The sequence below is a fragment of the Macrosteles quadrilineatus genome, unplaced genomic scaffold (assembly GCF_028750875.1).
Source record: "Macrosteles quadrilineatus isolate MER2022 unplaced genomic scaffold, UCM_ALF_1.0 Scaffold_5__1_contigs__length_97177068, whole genome shotgun sequence".
Taxonomy (NCBI): domain Eukaryota; kingdom Metazoa; phylum Arthropoda; class Insecta; order Hemiptera; family Cicadellidae; genus Macrosteles; species Macrosteles quadrilineatus.
Window position 1 is genome coordinate 4,272,589 of NW_026542598.1, and position 19,883 is coordinate 4,292,471.

General features: G+C 32.4%; 2 protein-coding genes across 3 annotated transcripts in view; both read right to left on the minus strand.

Annotated features, from left to right (window-relative positions):
- The window catches only part of LOC128994962 (neurocalcin homolog), a 146,798-nt gene that overhangs the window by 1,227 nt on the left and 125,688 nt on the right, over nucleotides 1-19,883 (minus strand). The window contains exons 2-4 of the mRNA XM_054419818.1: nucleotides 5,661-5,782; nucleotides 2,691-2,809; nucleotides 755-943 (exon numbers count right to left, since the gene is read on the minus strand). Coding sequence (XP_054275793.1) covers nucleotides 755-943; nucleotides 2,691-2,809; nucleotides 5,661-5,730 — 378 coding nt within the window. The 5' untranslated portion in view covers nucleotides 5,731-5,782. The remainder of the gene's footprint in view (nucleotides 1-754; nucleotides 944-2,690; nucleotides 2,810-5,660; nucleotides 5,783-19,883) is intronic.
- Nucleotides 6,875-19,883, minus strand: part of LOC128994963 (neuronal calcium sensor 2-like) — a 137,869-nt gene continuing 124,860 nt past the window's right edge. For both annotated transcript variants that reach the window (XM_054419820.1, XM_054419819.1), the window contains 3 exons: nucleotides 18,845-18,988; nucleotides 12,923-13,051; nucleotides 6,875-12,350 (listed from right to left, as the gene is read on the minus strand). In XM_054419820.1, the coding sequence (XP_054275795.1) occupies nucleotides 12,174-12,350; nucleotides 12,923-13,051; nucleotides 18,845-18,988 (450 nt within the window). In that variant the 3' untranslated portion in view covers nucleotides 6,875-12,173. The remainder of the gene's footprint in view (nucleotides 12,351-12,922; nucleotides 13,052-18,844; nucleotides 18,989-19,883) is intronic.

The following is a 19,883-nucleotide window of genomic DNA, read 5'->3' on the forward strand; positions in this document are numbered from 1 at the left end:
CGGGATCAGGTTTTGTACAAGCTTACACAGTGTTTAATGGATATCCAACAATTGATCAGGAGAGTTTACAATGAGACAAACCAGTAATTACAATTTTACTGCACTTAAAAAAATGAAACAAATGATCTTTTCTTTAATGTACACATTTATAGTAACTTTACTGTAAAATAACATTTTATGAATTTGTGTTCACCATAAGGAAATATACACTGGGAAAAATATACCCAGGTCCGCTTTCATAAACGGGCAGTAAAACTACTGCCCGCCCGCACTAGGAAAAAGGGGGGGGGGGCGCTGATTTTGAGTTTGCTATGGGGTCCACATATCTGAAGGTTTTGTTTTCAAATACTATAAATTTCTTTTCTGTTTATTTTTTACTTATAATCCAATTTTTTGATCCATACAGGGGAACTGGTTATTGCCTTATATATTTTGAGTTTGGTGATGTTCAATACCATTTTTCTTGTATGGTTGATAAGAACGTTTGTCACATTTTTAAGTGCTTCAATACTATGTCATCTGCAAATGCTAGAATATTTATATTTGTAATCCATACCTCTGTCCTTCTGACTTCTTGAAGAGCTATTTCCATAGCTAAATTGCAGGGCTCTACTGACCCTTAAAGCGGCCCTGAATGTACGTACAAATTTCAAGATAGGTAAAAGTCAAAGATGTCTAGGTGGAATACAGCTACTGCACAATCACCCATTTCAATATAAAAATGTCAATACACTACAGAGTCCTGACAACTTACGGTAACGATCTCGAGCATCTCTTGTCGTGAGATGTAGCCATTGCCGTCCAGGTCGTACATGCTGAAGGCCCACTTGAGCTTCTGCTCCAGTTTGCCACGGGACGTCACGGACAATGCACACAGGAACTCCCGGAAGTCGATGGTACCGTCTCCGTTGGCATCGAACGTCCGGAACACATGTTCGGCAAACTGAAATAATGTTTCCACCGGTTAAGTACGGGACAAATATTGAAAAGTTTATTTTTTTGAAAATATGACTTGGTGGTAGGCTACATTTGGTGTCCGATCAGTCAAAATCTTTTAAGAAGGTTCTTACTGGGGTAACACAACGTTCAGTCCTGGGCTTAGATTGTCGTGATCGCATTCACGATCACAATTTATTTAGATTGCGATACCATACTAACTGCAATTGACATGTGTGTTTGTAAGGAAACTCTATTGATAATGTGATATAATCCTATTAATGAGAAACTGTATCCCGCCAATTTTTTGTTTGGTTTAAACTAACCATCTAAAATTAAGTATAAGTAAAACAGAAATGATATTTGCTTTGAGACAAATTGAACAATATAATATGACCATGTCAGTAAAGCTTCTTGGCATCTCTCTTGGCCAAAAACTACAAAGCCAAGAGCATACAAATAACTTTATTAATAAATTGGATGGAGTTGCTTTTTACTGAAGATGACTACAAGCCTGAGTACTGATTGGTCAAAAAGTAATAACATTATTAAGAGGGTAATAAGAATCCTGTTTGGTTTAGAGTTGAGGGATTGTGGTAAGAGTTACTGGTACTTCTCAGCATAATGACTGTTCCATGCGTTTCCTTTTCTCAACATTTAATTTATGTTAAGGATAGAGGTAACATTGCAGATTTTTGTTGTTTAAACAACTTTCATAATCAACAAACAAGAAATGGGGGAGGGGGAACTGGTAAGAATTCATTTCCTACTACTGGAACGTAGTGATGGGAACAACTGATTGAAAACAACCGATTCAATCGATTAGTCGGTTGTTCTCCCGGATATGATTGAAACTAGTTACTTCATACTCCCGGTCCTACGGCAACTGGAACCAGTCAACCAATCGTTTGAATAACTGGAAACAGTCAAACGTCGGTGATTGAAACTAGTCGTAAGGACCACTGACTGTTGTTTAGACTGACTGGTGTGGAGAATGAAAACGGTTGTAGATAAACTCGTACTATACACGTGTTGTGAACAGTGTTTAGGTAATTAAAATAATGTAATTATGTGTATTTTTTATGTAGATGTTTAATTTATAAGTCACTGTTTTTTTAAGTACTCATGATTTAGTTGTACTGTTAAATGACTAATACAGTAATATCTGCTTCAAAAACCATAATCAGGTAATACACAAATAGAAACATTTGTTTTACCTCAGTAAAAGAAATATTCCTATTTGTTTTATTTGTTTGGTTTGATATAGTAGGACTACTGAATAATTTATAACTTGACCTGTATAAACTAAATGTTATTAAGTAATAATACACATAACATTTCAAGACAAAACACATCAAATAATGAATCAACAACAAAAGCTCAAACGTTATTTCCTCCGATTATATTCCTTACAATGACTGAAACATGCTGAAACCGTCGCGCCGATTGAATACCAGTTGTAGTGGAATTCACTCGGTTTTTCATTCGACTGAAAAAACCGACTGGTTTTAAAAACAACTGATTGACTAGTCGATTGTTTTTTCCAGTCGGTTGTCCCATCACTACTGGAACGTTAAACATTACTATGAATTAAAAAAACAGAGTTGAACTGATCAAAGTGATCAGGTTCAAGAGGTTTGATTTTTCAAATTGGTACCACAGTAACAAATATTGCCATACCACCATAAATATATTTTGTAAATTAAATTTTACTTGACATGAAGGTAAGCTATTCAGTGCTCAATATCATTTACCTTAGAAGCGTCGCCGTAGGGAAAGAAGTTTCCGTATATTTTCTTGAACTCGTCCACACTGAGGTGGCCACTGGGGCAGTCTTTCAAGAAACCTTTATACCACTCTTGTATCTCAGCATCTAGCAAAACAAAGCAAAAGTAGATCCAAATCCTAAATAAACAATTATAATTATAGTATATTTTACTATTTTTTGTCCTGACAGTGACCCATTTCAGGAAAAAGATAGTGGTTTACACATAAAAAACTTTTAATCAAGATATTGGTTGTTTAGTAACAGGGTATACTAGTGAGTAAAAGCTGAGTGACGAATACAGCTATCAAGTCCCGAAATGATGAATGTCTTTTTGTGACGAAGATTGAAAAATTTTCATCAGAGTGTAAATAATCACACAAACCTTCTTGGTTTTAAATCCTTATATATAATACGTGAAGGCGATTTCTACGAAACACTAGTCTCCGTTAATAATGGACGGATTTTTACAAATGATGTGTCAAAATTAAGATTTTTTTGTATAGACTTTCACCAATTCCTGTAATAGAAGTCCTCGGGCTTTACCCCACAGGCCATCAAAATTCCAATGTATTTCTTATGAAGAAAGGATTTTGTTTACTTAAACAGATGTATAATTTGTATTAATTACAGCTGTTCATAGTAAACACATGACACACAAGAGCGTTCGTTTTCAGTTTCGATAACTGGAGTGGAGTGATTGATGGCATTATCTTTGAGTGGATTCTTTTAAGTCATCGGAAATTATGACTGTTTGTTTTGAAATAACGCCTGTAATACTTTGCAATAGCTCAAATTCTAGCAACATGTGCACTAGTAAAAAATATTATTTGATAGTATTGAAATTCTCTTTTAAAATTAACATGTTTGAACAATAATTCAGATTATAAAATAATACATACATTAGAGCTCCTGTTGAGCTCAGCAGGAACTTTGGTTGCAAGGAACAGGAAAAGTATCCTATATTATAACACGAGTAAAGTTTGAATAATTGTTACTTCGATCTGGTAATCGGCTCTAACAAAAACGTTTATATTTACGGAATAACTAAGTTCTGGGTCAAAAATAAGTTCTAGACCAGTGGTATAGCCAGGAAAAATCTATTTTCGCGGTGATATGAGTACAAACTTTTGAAAATTTAACATGGGCCTCATGAGAAAACATTCTGCCATTATTGTCATTTGTTTACATTTTAAGACATAACTCGACGTTCTGTAACCACGGGCACCTCAGCTTGCGGATGCGCAGAAAGCTCTTGAAGCACTTTCTTCCGAGGTAACTGTTGTACTTCTGACGTGTATTAGCTTCTGACATACAATTTTGTCAACTTGAGACAGAGAGAAAGAGGACGACTCGACTTTGCTCCAGTTCATTAAATTGTTTGATGTATAAGAATTTGTATTACATTATAAAACTTTCCAGAGTAATAAGTTTTGAATCCATTAAAAAACTATTCTTACATTATCCTCAGCTTTATTACTGTTTATTTAATAATTTTGCCAATATAAACGAGCGATATATTTTATTTTTTATTAATTTTAATGCTTTTAATAATAATTATCATCACTAAATTACTCTTTTTGTTGGTTGTCAAGTCAAGTCGTTGTCAATAATGTCGTCTGATTCTGACTGATGTCAGATGTTACACTGAATCGGTCACAGGGATAATAATTAATTGTAACCTACAACTAGCTTACCAACAAGTTTGAGTGTTGCTATTAGCAGTGTGGGATGTTGGCACTGGACAATTTAGCTATCTATTTCAGAAAAATAAAGTTTAAAATAAATCAAACCCTAGGATCTGTTCTTAAGTTTTGGCCGTTTTGAGATGTCGTAATATACAGTAATGTGACATTGCACAACCATAGAGGTTATTGACGTCGTAATATACAGTACTGTGACTGTGACATTGCCCAACCATACAGGTTATTGACGTCATAATATACAATACTGTGACATTGCCTAACCATACAGAATATTGACGTCGTAATATACAGTACTGTGACATTGCCCAACCATACAGGTTATTTTTTTTCAAATCAAACCAAATCAAATATGCTTTATTCATAAAGTACAGTTTTGTACATTGAATGGCGTCAACATAATAAATTAAGAGTAAATTAATAAGTCGTAATATACAGTACTGTGTCATTGCCCAGCCATACAGGTTATTGATGTCGTAATATACAGTACTGTGACATTGCACAACCATAGAGGTTATTGGCGTCGTAATATACAGTACTGTGACATTGAGTAAAGAAATCTGGAAAAATCGGTTTTTTACATGGATACAGACAGCTTTGTGCTACTAAAAAAAATCGGGGAAAATCGGAAAAAATCGGATCCATCAAAACCGGATCCAGCCCAAGATCCGGAATTTTTTGGATCCGATCCGGTGCTGGTTCTAGCTTGGATCTGGCGGATCCGGTAGTCCGATATTTGGTTCCGACCATCACTAATAAATTGGAAATCAAAAATTTTATTAAAGCTCAGCTGTACAGAAATGGGCGATTTTCTTATACAGAGTGAGTTTTAACGACCCAGAAAAATGTTTCCAAGAAATACTGTTTATAAAATGTTAAATCTATATATTCCTGGAAAATGTTTTACAAGGACTTCTTCGGTGTAAATGATTTCTTTTGAATCTTAAATATCTTTTTGGCATGGCATGAATTTTCCAGTTAATTATTGATTTTTAAATAATTATAAATGCACAACAATTATTGTACATCAATAAATTTACCACAATATTGTCACAACTAACTTGTTGCTTAACTTTCAGTGCCTTGCTGCATAATTCCACAAGAACACATTTGAATCGGGTTTTACGAATATGTATATAAGGAGTATGTGTTTTAAAATATAGGCCTAATAAAGTGAGACAAACTAAAATAATTAATCTAGAAGTGGCCAACTGGTTTTTTAACCAATCACTGTCAAAAATAGTGATCAACTTTACCTGAAAACTCTGTGTTTTGCCTAAGATCTTCAAGTACTTCTGGCTTGAGTTTACTGTTCTGCTTTCCCATTATCTAATATCACACTAGCACGCCAATGATTGCAGATTAGTTCAGGTGGAACCTAAAAAAGAGAGAAAAGTTGAAAAAGACAATCTACACAGTGCTATATTAACAAAAACTGTCTAACTTGATAAATTTATACATTTGGTAAATTTTATTTTGCCAAGTGTTTGGTCACACGTCCAAAGATTTAAATTTAAACTGTGATAAATATAATATTTTTACCAGTCCGGAGAATTCTTGTCGTAGATTGCTTTGGTGTTACCTGGAACTAAATAACATTATTATAAATTGAACTTAAAACTTGTCAATTTCAATTACTAGAAGTAAAAATTAGTATAAAATAAAACTCTTTTTAATTTTTTTCTTTCATTCTTTCAAACACACAGGTATTACAGCATTATCATACTAGTATGAACAATCACAAGTTTTCATCTTTGGCTAAGTTCATAAGTTCTACTGCACATTTCATTTTTCTGAGTAAATATTTCAATTCCTCTGGAATGTATAATTGATCTTTGAGTCTCTCAAACTTTCTTATTCTTATTCATTTTGCTAAATTAATTGCAGCAGTGAGTAAAATCTCCATTGTGAATTTAGGCTCATATTTATAAAAACCCAATATTATGTTGTATATGGATCAACTATCTTCTAAACAGAGAAAAATATCAAAACATAACAAAAGTGTCGACTAACTGTAGGAACTCCAGTTAGGAGATTAATTATCACTACTGAAATACGAGTAATCCAGATGTACCATTTTTGGGGTTTATCCATTGCGAGGTAGGAAGTTTTCAGTAGTTTGGTAAGTTACCAGGCGAAGAATCAAGTTCTTTCAAAAACATCTACATACCCTACCATGATAATTTTACATACTAAGCATATTGGCTGGTCTCCTATTGGATTTCCTAATTGAGTACCTTTAACCTAAAACTATTTCTTCTCTTTCTCTCAACCTCAATAACCTTGCAATGATACTCAAAATCATGGTTTAGATCCGGTCAGATCTATTAAAAATAACTATTAAATAAATTGTAATCTGTTTAAATATTTGTACGCTTGAAAATGATTTTATAATACACCAAGCTTATTTTCCCAAACATTTATGGTTAGAGTACGGATAAAACGTGGTGGAATTAGTAAAACAAGCACATTTAAACATCAAAATCTTATTGTAAGATTGCCATCATGTCACAATATACACTTCAGGATCCAAACCAAATTTACAATAAAATTCACATTGGGAGAAGGAACACAAAAATGGGCACAATTAAATACAGATACATAAAAATATATATAAATAGTTACAGTTTATACATATGTGCATAAGAAATATAAGTACAAAAATATAAAAGTGTGCAGAAAATTGTGCCTTCGCAAGGACCCTACATAACCAGTGGGAGAAGTACGAGACCGTCACGAGCTAGTTGCTGACCTATACTGACCGAACGCCACATTCACTGACAACTGTTTAGTTTTTATATTTACTGGTTTATTTTAGATACAAACAACAATAATATCTGTTATAACAATTTCTGATTAAAACTAAAGTGTGTGAGGAAAAAGCAAAGTGAGTTTTACTTTCGCCTCACATCGTGATTGTCCTGCTTGAAATTGCCAGGAGTTTAGTTTGTCTAATCTTCTAATCGTTTTAGTTATATTTCATCTAACAACTCAATTTCTGAATGGAATGTTTTTAAATTTCAAAAGGAAAATGTGTCTGTAACAGTTCCAAGACGCATTAGATTGTAATGTGTTTTTATTGAACATATCAAAAACATTTTAACTTACAAATAGCACAGCAAAATTGTGTTTAACACTAGGTACAGTTGAAAAATAAGCGTTACCAGAAAAGTGAAAACTGCAACACAAAGTACATTTTAAGAATAAATAAAAACACTTTTTGTTGTTTTAGTTTAACTTGATTTAAAAAATATACAGGGTGTTTTTAAAAGAATGCCGCGAATTAAAACTGTAATTGCTTGGATACTATTCAAGGTACCGGTAACGAAACATTTGTTACGTCAAATTAAAGCTAAAATAACTTAAGTTTTGTTTCCCATGTAGCAAGGGAGGAAACTTTGATCTTGGCATGCACAAAACAGGTGCGGGGTGATAGGCCACTATTGCAACTAACTCGCATGACGCCAGTCGCCAGTACGATGTTTGCGGCACAACAGAAGACACTGAGTGTAATCTGTGGTTCACAGAGTTTATATCGATTGTTAAATTAAGCCAAATATAAATAAACTTGATGATAAAGAAATTTGACGCTGGTTGAATGAGTTTTTTGGCACCGTAGTGTTTTGAAAAGACATTCACCTAGCCGGCTAAAAACAAGCGATGGCATCGTCGAAGAAATGCAACAGTTCTGCATCAGAAGCCCCCAAAAAATTGAATGCCCGACAAAGTCTTCAGTTGAACATACCTAAATCAACACTTTATGATGTTTAAAAGATAGTCTTTGTGCCTAAAATTTTCAGTTAAGATATCATATAAACTCGTCAATCGCCATAATCGTACAGACTTTGCCAGTTTTATGCTTATATAAGATCGATGAAAATCTGAATTTAATTCAATTATTCTGAATTGTATCAAAATACGAGAAAAACTTTGTTCTTTTTCCTTCAATTTGACATTTAAATAATTTCATTATCTTGACTAATTCCCGAGCAACGACCGTTTAAAATCTCGGCATTCTTTTATAAACACCCTGCACCCTGCTAATTAAAATAGTGTTCATATTTTTAAATAAATTATAAAATACTTAACATGAAGTGTCAGAAAATTTCTCAATTTACTATATTAATTTGAGCACAATGGGTGATTTCCAAACTAAATCAGTTTTACATCAGTTGTGAAGGTTGCCTTCTATTAACAATATGTTGTGCCATAAAAACAACCTCTAAATAACATAATTAAATAAACAACAATCATTTAGTTAACCTATAAATAAGTACTGGTATGAATACTTAGCTAAACTTAATCAAAGCAGCCGTACAGCTTCTAAATAATTTGCAATATTTACAATTACAAGCAGTATTGCATAAAAAATCATTGATTTTTGCACATGTACAAGTATGTCATGATTTGCTTTATACTTCTTTGATTGCATTTACTATACCAGTGCGTAATATAAGATTACCTAAAAGCAAACATTATAAGTGATTTAACTATATAATAAGCAATAAATAGGAAGTAAATGTACATAAATTTACAAAAAGGGTTAAGTTTTCTTAAATTATTTCAATAATTAATAATCAAACATTGTATTAAATATTTGTTTCGGCTCACTTTCTTTACCACCGCAGATTTCAATTAGCTTTAAATTCGTAATCCTAGTTCAACAGAAAAGTTGCAATATTTTCACTTAGTCGATTTCAAAGCAAATATATTTTTAAGTCATCCTGAGAAATAAATACAAACATGGCACAAAATATGGCAACTGTTGATCCATCTTGATAACAGATCTTTGCTATCTTAGAATATGTGGTAAAATTGTTTCATTGGATGGTATTATAACTAATCCATTAAACATTATCTGTATTAACAACACTATTAAAACAACGATTACAAAATTTCTTATATGATTAATTGACTTTTGTTTTAAGACATGTCAATTCCGTTTTAAGAAGGTTTAGCATTTGTAAAATACCTAAACTTAACAAAAGGTGATACATAATCCCCTTAAAATGTTATATTTAAACAAAACTTGACAGAGAGATAATATACTAATTTAATAGACAATAATACTAATGGTAACGCCAATGCAAAGCTGAAAAAAGGAATTTAATACAGTATCACATTTTAGGCTTTTGGATATGTGTACCCATATCATCCAGGTTTTTAGAGGTAAAAATAACAGCAAACTTTAGTCATTTTTTAATATTATTTTTCTGTTGTATGTGTATCTCTCTACATATTTAAATTGAAAAATAAATGCAATAATTATAGTTTTGTTGGCTTTCAATTTGTAAGTGACATTTGAAATTCTGAGATCATAAGTAACATAGTTTATATACAATGATTATACTAAATATTTTAACCTTTTTAAATGTACTCAGTTTGAACTATTTGCTATATAGTTTTATTTAAAATTTAATTATTTTTTGTCAAGCATATTCGATCTTAAAATCACACAAAGCTAAAACATTCATTTCTACACTTATCTTCATACTGAGTAACAGAACATACATGTTTTTAAAAATTAAACAGGGTGACTAGCAAGTAGTAGTTTATTAAAAAACTATTTCAAAAAGTGACACAATAATCATGTAATCTTAATGATGCTTTAATATGTTACTTTTAAGTCACGACTTTATAAAAATATAGAAAACATCTTTAAGTATACAGAAAAAAACTGCATCCCCAACTGAAATAATTGTTCGGCAGTTCAGTTTCCTTAAGGCGTTAACTGACAGCCGAGCCAATGGGCGTAAGCGTGATTGAGTTTCAAAACAAAATCCATTTTCAAATAAATCTTCTACTTTTCAATAAGGATTAACAACAATACTATTTCACAAAAACATCTCATAAAACCTAGAACCTAAGAAACTAATGGTTTGCAAGTAATCCTAGTGTTAAAGATGATTTCTATTGTGATTTTAGTAATTTAAACTACAAGCTATAATTTTATTTGGTCCATTTAAATGGCAAACAAATTATGGTCGTTAGACTTAGAGTTTTAACACCGAAATTTTTATGGTTCCAAGTTTCATCAACCCTCCATCATTAAGCCTAGAAATGTGACAATCTAAATCGTAACTCTAACATGAGTAAGGTTACGAACCAGCAAATGGCAAATGGCTTGACACTCCAGCAAGTTTCTAAGGTAACTGGATGGACCTATTTGTGTTTCCCTTACAAAACTGAATTACACAGTACCTCAGTGGTAGCTAAAAACAATCAATCCCAAACTTATCATGACTTCATACTCATGGGAACTTTCAGTCAGCCTACGGAGTTGAGATTTTTGCTTTTGTTTAATGAAGTTGTAACTCATCACTCCTACTTGTCTTTGTACTATCAGGTAACGAAATAGAGGTTGACCTATATAACTAAGGTTCCATACAAACGTTTTTTTTCAAATTTCATTTACAATATTTTAAGCAAACTACAATATTTCATTCAGGTTAAAAAGACAGAATCTAAAAAAGTCATTGAAATGAGTATGTTTTAAAATCAAATAAATCATGTATGTTGGTTTTAATAAATCATCTGAAATCCTGAATTTTACTACTCCTTATTTTCTAACCTAACCTAACCTAACCAAACTTCTATATGCGAATTAGGGCCAGAGGTGGCCTGTTCTCCGTTTCCCCAATATGAAATAGCGAAAAACCAATTTTACATATCTCCAATTTCAAGTATTTTAAACTAGGAAAATGTATATTTTTCAAACAGTATAATATTGAAGTGTTTACAAAATATGAATATTTAGGCCATTTATTTAAGACAATTAAAAAATATTAAAGATTTGATATATTATCTACAATGTATGAAAATATGGAAGTCATCATCCTATTTGATACTTAAGACAAAGTTAACATTATTTGGCACACCCCAATAAATTAGTGCTGAAAAAAAAACAAAAATAAAAAAAGTGCAATAGAAAATTAAAAGAACATTTTTTGGGTCCTCAATAGCGTTGGAAAATAATAAACTAATTAATAGCATTTTAAGTGATATTAAAAATTAACCGTGTATTAATAAGTCATAGAATGCTGTAAAAAACTCTTATAACACACAAACGATTTGAAAAATAATTAATTTTCTTAAAATTTACACCTACAAAGTTAAAATTTAAACTCAAAATCTTTAAAATTAATAATATAGCTACCACTGAAGTACTCTCATTCTGTCCTACTAACTTAACATTATAAGATAGAACATTAGAAAGGTAATATGTATATGTATGTATATCTTTTTACAAAACTACTACATCTGGTCCTACGTGATGTGTAAGCCCAAATCACCTCTCAACCGTGTCATTTAACCTTCTGCGATCTAAAACGCTAGCGAGGATAGAGGCTTGGTGTACAAAGTCTAAAATCTGAGTCATGACAAAGGATTTCATTCAAAAGATGAACGGAGAAAGATCGAAGTAAGAGTCCGACAATATATCAGACAATGGAATGTAATGATTTTTAAATCGCATAACATCTAAACTGTAAACAAATACTTATCGAGAACAAAACAAAATACCCCGTCTGGGGTAGTTCGGTGTTTAATTGTTCGACAAACATTTGGCAAGCAAGCACCGAATCTTCGTGGAAAACTCATCAAACAGCAAACATTCAAAACAAACCGAATTTGAGTCCTGGAACCCTTGAAGCCGGTAGCTCGGCCAATCAAAACGGAACAGATCCCGATTCTTGGATGCGATCTATATCACTACACCCATTCCAAAAAATTAAGAAGAAGATGATTCCCAAAGAATGGAAACGAGTTTATTATGGTGCAAGCATTTTCGATAACTCTTCGTCTTGGAGACAGCCTTTGAGGAACTCGTCTTGCGTCAGCTGACCATCGTTGTTTTCGTCCATTTTGGCAAAGATGTTCTTGGCTCGTTCTTCCGCTGAATCGGCCGGTCGGTTAGAAGAACATGCTCCGAGCATGTCGTATATCGCCTGTCACCAAACAAGGTTGATCAATTAACAAAATTAAAACAATCGCAAACAAACTTACACACCTATGTGAAATGATCTTGAAGGATGGTGTGTAACTTAACCCCTAACTTAAACCCTAATAATTAACATAACTAATACATTGTTTTTGCTGTGCAAAGAGATCAATTGACAACTGCTCACATGTCAATGTATTCTTGATAACTACAAATTGTAGGTTTTGAATGCAAGAATAACCTGTTTAAAGGATGAGAGGGAAAGCAACACTGAACACTGAGCAATACACAACAGAATAGATCTACCCCCAATGAAAGTATAAATCATTGTTTCATACATTTGAAACAATGATTTATACTTTCTTTAAGGTATTCCTGTTTTACATTTCTTTAGTAGTGCTTACCACAATCCTGTTACTAAATTCCCTTTTCTAATTTCAAATCCCCTTCATCAGAATTTATGCAATTTATTTTTCAAACAGTCATGAGCCCAATAGCGTAGCAAGTAAACCAACTTACTGTGTCCATTAGAGACAATATTACAATTTTAATCACAATAGCAGTTACATATAGGTTCACCTGAACAATTTTGGTCATTTCTTGTATGTCTATTACGCCGTTTCCGTCGACATCGTACATTCTAAACGCCCATTTGAGCTTCTCCTCTGGGGTTCCTGACGATGTTACGTCGATGGCCAGAAGGAATTCCTGAAAAAAAGGCTCGTCTCAGAAATGTATGTAAAGTGGGGCATGCGTGTATAGTAGAAAAACTAACTGCTGTACTACAAGTTTATTTTTTGACAAAGTACACAAGGGAACACCCATACTTTCTCAAAATATCATGATGATGCAATGATATCATAAGGTGAAAAAAAAACCATTGACATTGAACTAGATATTTCTAAAAATATCACTAGTCAACAAATCTAAGCCTTTGCCAGCCATCTTTTACAAACAAGTTTTCTGAAATTGTCATTTATTTATTTTATTTTTGGTAACGGAGAGAAATAGCCTTGCAACTAATTTTCACACCTTCCTGTGAAGGAACTGGACTGTAAAAAATGCAAAATAGTTGAAATGTAAATTTATAAACTAAAATACTTCAGTTATATTTTTCTCTTCAATGTATCATAAAATGCTCGAGCAGTTAATTTATAATGCGGTGATACCTTTCATACATAAACTGTTTAAAAAAATCAATCTCAAAACTATATCCAGATGTAGCTCAATGTAATTTAAGACAGTTGGTTTATTTAATAATTTATCATATAATTCAATAAATCCAGAAGGTAAAAAGGTCTAATATCTAAATTGTCCTATGTTGTCAGAGAATTGTAACGAATGCATTAAAACTTATTTGTGTTTAATATAAACATGCTTATCATTGTGTTTGTAAATTGTAATTTGTCCTGAAAACACAAAAAAATCCTTTGTTATGATACCTGATGGCAATGAATGACAAATCACTTTATCACACTTTTCACCAATTGTAGGATAATGTAAAATAACATGTATCCATTTCATCTCATTTCAGCAATCCGATTATTAGAATAAATTTCAGCAATCCCTAAACGTGAATGCATTTATTAATTTGTTGAACCTACAAAACATGTTTCACATTATTTAGAGACATATTCGCAAAACCCATGATACAGAATCAAATGGAAAAAGTGGCCATAGCATATAGTCCACTTCCTTTGTTAACATAAAGAAGATCAAACCATCAATACATTAAATATTATAAATTACATACAAAAACAACAATATTGTACAAGTAAATAACAATAATTGAACAAACGAAAATAATTAGTTTCAATTCAGGTTACAAAATAATGTTATGTCTTCCTAAGCAAAATCGTCAATTAAGTCCTTGAAGGATTCAAAACTATCCTGACTTGGTTGCTAAGCCGTTAACAACCAGATTGGTGTACCGAAGCTTTAAAGTAACCAATATCAATTACGTAAGCAAATCGGGTCAACTACAATGCAAGGAGAGCGCAGCCTGGTACCCACCATTGATTTTACAAATCCTTCAATAGATTGCATGGCTCATCAATATACATAAGAGAGCTTCGACTTGGATGCAAAAACAACTACTTTTGTCGCAAATACTTGGATGCGCTTTAAATAAATTCTTTAAAAAAACCTTCCTTTATAAATCCACTGGTAATTACACTTAATAAAATAATAATAAACTAAGGGAATAAATAGCATCGTTTAGAGGAAGACGGTTTTTTTGGAGTATCAATCAAAATATGACTAAAGATATTTTACAAAATATTGTATTTAAGGATAGACAAATAGTTCAATGCTATTTGTTCGATTAGCACTGTGTTCTTGATACTTTACATGTGAATCTAGAAATATTCATTGGAATCTTGTTTCATTTTTCAGTACTAGTACGATACAATACTCAAACTAATAATAATTAATGAACCAAACTAATAATTAACTTAAGCCGGTTCTTCCATACTGAAGGTAAGAAAATTTATAAACTTTTGAAGCTTGGAACAAATGAAACTGTTCGTTTGGCCTGTATGAAGGAAGTGTTTTAGATTAAAAAAGAAAAACATGGAGTAAAAACTTCATTTAAAAAAAAAACGAGAATTTGTACATTTTGATTTAAAATGACAGAAAATAGTCTTTATCCAGACAGTTTAAAACGCTTGTACCAAGAAACCAAAGCGTCTTTTGTAGGACGGCATTATTACACGAATGTAAACATTTGCACAGTTCTTCAAAGTGAGCCGAGATTCGAGGACGTTGAAATCTTTGTAACAAAATGTTTGTGGTTTACACGAACGTTTACATCTAATGTTATTTGGATGGAAAGTAAAGGAAGTTGGAAAAAATATTTTTATAGCTTAGTAGATTAGGTACTTAAGTTTTAAAATGAACTTAATAATAATAATAATCTTTATTTGTCATAAGGATACATTAGATCACCGACAAAGTCAAAATCATGATTATACATCAATCGTCAAACAAAACAAAATAAAAAACACATCCAATATTTTGACAAAACAATGGGGCTTAATAACTAAAATATGTACATATGACTAAACAAACAACAATATAAGGACCTGATAAAGCAACAGGTTAGCAGCAGGGTTATACAATCAAAGATTTATTTGGCCAGATTTGAACAAATCGTCCAGGCTATAAGAAGGGTTGTCTAATAGCCAATTATAAAACAAGGACTTGAATTTTTCTTGCGGATAAGCATCAATATTGTGTTTTAAAAGGTTATATACTTTAGTCGATAACACTATGTGGCTCTTGCTAGTCTTACTCAGACGATGTGATTCTAACAAGGCACTATTTTTAAATCTGGTATTGTGATTATGATTATTGAATTTTAGGTGATGGGGTTTTTTTAAGATATAGTTTTAATAGTAGGGTTTAGGGTTTTAATAGTAACATAGTTTAGAAGATTATATTACGAACACAGTAGAGTATTTCATAAGTATTTCCAAATAATTAATATAATACAAGATTTGAAAAAAAGTAATTCAAATAAATTTAAATCAATAAAAATCTAAATGAAATATGAATCTAAATTAATAATTTCTTAAAAAAAAAGTAAAGAATGTTTGTTGTCAAAATTAGCAGTACTAAAATTTAACAATTTATATTCCAATGTAAAAATATGATTCAAATAATTTCCACACATTTTAAAATCATAAGAAAATATTAAATTAGCTACCGGTATTTCAATACCATTTAGGGGATGAAAATTAAAATTTCAATACACAAAGATTTTGAAACTATTTACCATAGATTACCAATCAAACTGTACTGCGAGTAAAAAACATTCTACAAAGTGAAACGTTTTGACAGAAAAGAGAGTCAATGTAGTGCAAACATGTAATCAAGCATGAAATGATGATAAGAAGTGTCTGAAGGGCTGTGCTGTACTGTGCAGCAAATACAGAAGGGGGTCAGTCAATAGCCGCGGGAGATGAAGCTGATAAACAAGTTGGTTTTATGAAGGTGCTGGCCTGGTTTTTAATCTCATGCAACGACCCTGATAATCAAAGCAGCCAGTGAACACGACAGGGTTACGTCAATGCTCTCACTCTCGTTAGACGACCCAAAGTTAGTTTTCCTAGAAGAAAGACCTTCCTCCTGTAGGAGATTCTTTTTTTGAAAGTGAAAATTGTTTATACAGTAGAATCTTGATAACAAGACTCTCATGGGGATTATAAAATTAGTCTGGTTAACAAGGTTGACTTCTTATTGAGGTTTGCAATAACATGTGATTAGAGGTAAAATAAATTGAAGGGGATTTGAAAAATACACTTGTTATCAAGAGTGACCTGTTATTGAGGGTCTTCTTATCGAGGTTCCACTATTGATTAATTTTGTTACTCAAAGCAAAGAGATCACGACAAGGTTACGTTGACCCTAGCTCTCATTGAAGCTACCAAGTTAGTTTTCGAAGAAGTAAGATGTTTGTCAAGTAGTTACCTACAAAGAGGCTATTTGTTAAAAGTAAGAACAGTATTGTATTGCATTGTTTTACAATCAGAAATGGTAGTTACCATGGTAGAGTTGTGTACAATCTCACTCTCGTCGACATAGGAGTTTGTTTTCCTAGAGGAAAGATTTTCACTTTACAAAGTTTGATAACATTTTAGCATTGATTTTTCTATTGTAAGATCTACCAGTGATTGTTTGGTCCTAGAGGAAAGATTTCGTTTGAGTGGGTCTTTATAGGGGAGTTATTGATTGAAAGTGAGAAAGGTTTAGAATATATTTTTGTTTACCTCTCGTCCAGGCAACATTATTTTAGATAAAGAAATAGGGAGTTGGCTATCCAAAAGATTTACGTTTTTTCCTAGAAGATAAAGGTTGTTTTTCTATCGAGAAAATGGAATAGGGTTTTCCAGAGGGTATATACTTTGTTTTCCTTCAAAGGATAGTTTATTTCCTAGAGAAAAGATGGTGTTTGTTTTCCTAGGGAGGGGAAAAGTTAGTTTACCTAAGATAATATTTACTTTTTTTGTTTGTTGGGGAGTTTTCATAAAGTAGTTGTGGAAACTGTTTAGGATAACTGTTATTTTCCACACGCAGAAGTGTTTACATAATTCAGCAAGTGAAATCCTGTCAATTTATTGATACATAATTTTAAAAGGTTTGACGACTGAAATAATGTTTATTTAATCTGTAAACTATTTTTAAAATCATATTATTACTACTACAATACTTTTTTAATATAAGAATCTTGATGTGTTTAACAATTTTTACGGATCTATCATATTAATTCACCACCATTAATTGTATCTCCTAAGGAATAAGGTAGTTAAAATGTATTTTCTTAAGCTAATTAACATACGAGCAATTTTAAAGTTAGAATGTAATTAATTATAAATCAAATCTATATTACCATCATTTTATTACATACAAAGTTTTTGTTTCTTTTATCAACCAAACACTTTTTTGTCGGATATAAAAAAAACCCAAACATTCAAAAAGCTATAAATTACGCACAGAGCTGAATTTTCAGGGTTTTGCAACAAGATAAATAACTCTGACGGAGGTGGAGTTTAAAGAAAACACAGTGATGAAGGTGAGGCAAGGAGGCGAGGGTGGAAAGAGTCGAAGTAACAAGTGATGCCCATTAGCAGCCCTTGCCTCAAGTGAGCCGAGCTTGTCTCAGCCCCTACACAGAGCTCTGTACACCACAGTGAGAAACATCTCTACACGAGTCTGATCTTACAAAACTACCTCCTACATCATGACTCTGCAAAAGATAGTCAACAGAGGTACTACTTCAGGATAGTTAGTTTGATAAGATTTCAAAAACTACCCCTACACCACTATACACCATGAAACATAGGCTATCTCTACACGAGTCTGATCTTACAAAACTACCCCTACATCAATCTACAGCAAAAAGAGTCAACAGAGATACTACTTCAGGACATTTAGTTTGACATTTAGTAAGAGACTTAAAAAACTACCTCTACACCTATTATACACCCTGACACATAAGGTATCTCTGCACTAGTCTGATCTTACAAAACTACCTCCTACATCATGACTCTGCAAAAGAGACTCGACAGAGATACTACTTCAGGACAGTTAGTTTGATGAGACTTCAAAAACTACCCCTAAACCCCATTATACACACTGATATATATCCCTATACAATACGGATCTGTACAACACTGGTTATTAATTCAGGACAGTTTAGTTTGATTAGATTTTAAAAACTACCCCTACGTGTTGAAATGAAATCAAGATTTTAGGCAAATAATATTAAACTAAATCATGTATAAATTCCCTTTGAATCTTGCAACAGTTTCCAATCAATTTTAATGGACCCTTTTTTTGTACACAAATAAAATAACAGGTTAATTGTTAATGTAATTATAACAAACAAAATTCCAAATTCAAATTAAAGTATTTTAGTAAACAAAAACGGACACAACACAAAGTGCTTTCTTGTGTAAGTTGGTTTAGGATATATTTACACATTGAAACTAGTAAGCTTACCTTAAAATCAATATAACCGTTTTTATCCATGTCGAATGTTCGAAAAACGTGGTCGCAGAATTCTTCTGCATTCCCACTTGGAAAGAACATCTTGTACATGTCGACGAACTTGGCTGGCGTTAACCTCCCGTTAGGACAGTCTTGCTGTGAAAAAAACAATCAATCAACATTTGACCAAACTATTTAAAAAAACATTTTAAAATCAGTTTAGTACGGCATATGGATTAAAAAAGTGTCCTTCATATCTAGAGTAGGATGCCATAGAAAGAATAGAAAGATTATTGACTAAAATTCTCAGGGACAATGGAGGAGAGGACCAAAGGAGGAAGAAAACCTGAAGAAACAACTGAAAAGTGAGAAAGAGCTGGCGGGAGATGAAGGCATTTATCATCATCATTATCATCAATAATTGATATGGGGACGCTTCATAGGTGCTAGTTCCGTAGTTTATCCCAAAATATAAGTGAAGTTTGAGTGTTTTATTACTAATTAAATGGGCTGTTTCATAAGTCAGGATCATCGAGCGGAGCGAAGCGAAGCTCTATTTGACTGGCTTCAATAGAAACTTTCGAACACTATCACTCAATAACGGCTGAACATCTTGTAGCCAAACTTACCAAGGATTGTTTTGAAAAACTTTTTTCAGGTTCAAGACGAAACATTTTTCAATTTTATCATTTGGACTTATTGGTTGTCATGATAGTTTCACAACGGAATGTGGTAACAACATTAAACATCATTTATCTCTATTTTTAGTATAAGAGGAAGGTAGGTGAGTGAGATAACATTTCAACCTGACAACCAATACAGAGGTGGGCTACAATGTTCTATATTGTTTTAACATGAAAACTGCTGCATTTGGTCTGCAAATTGTTCTACAGTGGAACATTGATAAGAAGTGGCCACTCAATAACAAGTGGCCCTTGATAACAAGTGTCATTTTTAAATACCCATGATTTTATATTGCCCTTTAATGCATGTTATTGCAAACCTCTATAAGGAGTCAACCTTGATAACAAGTCATATTTGATCATCCCCA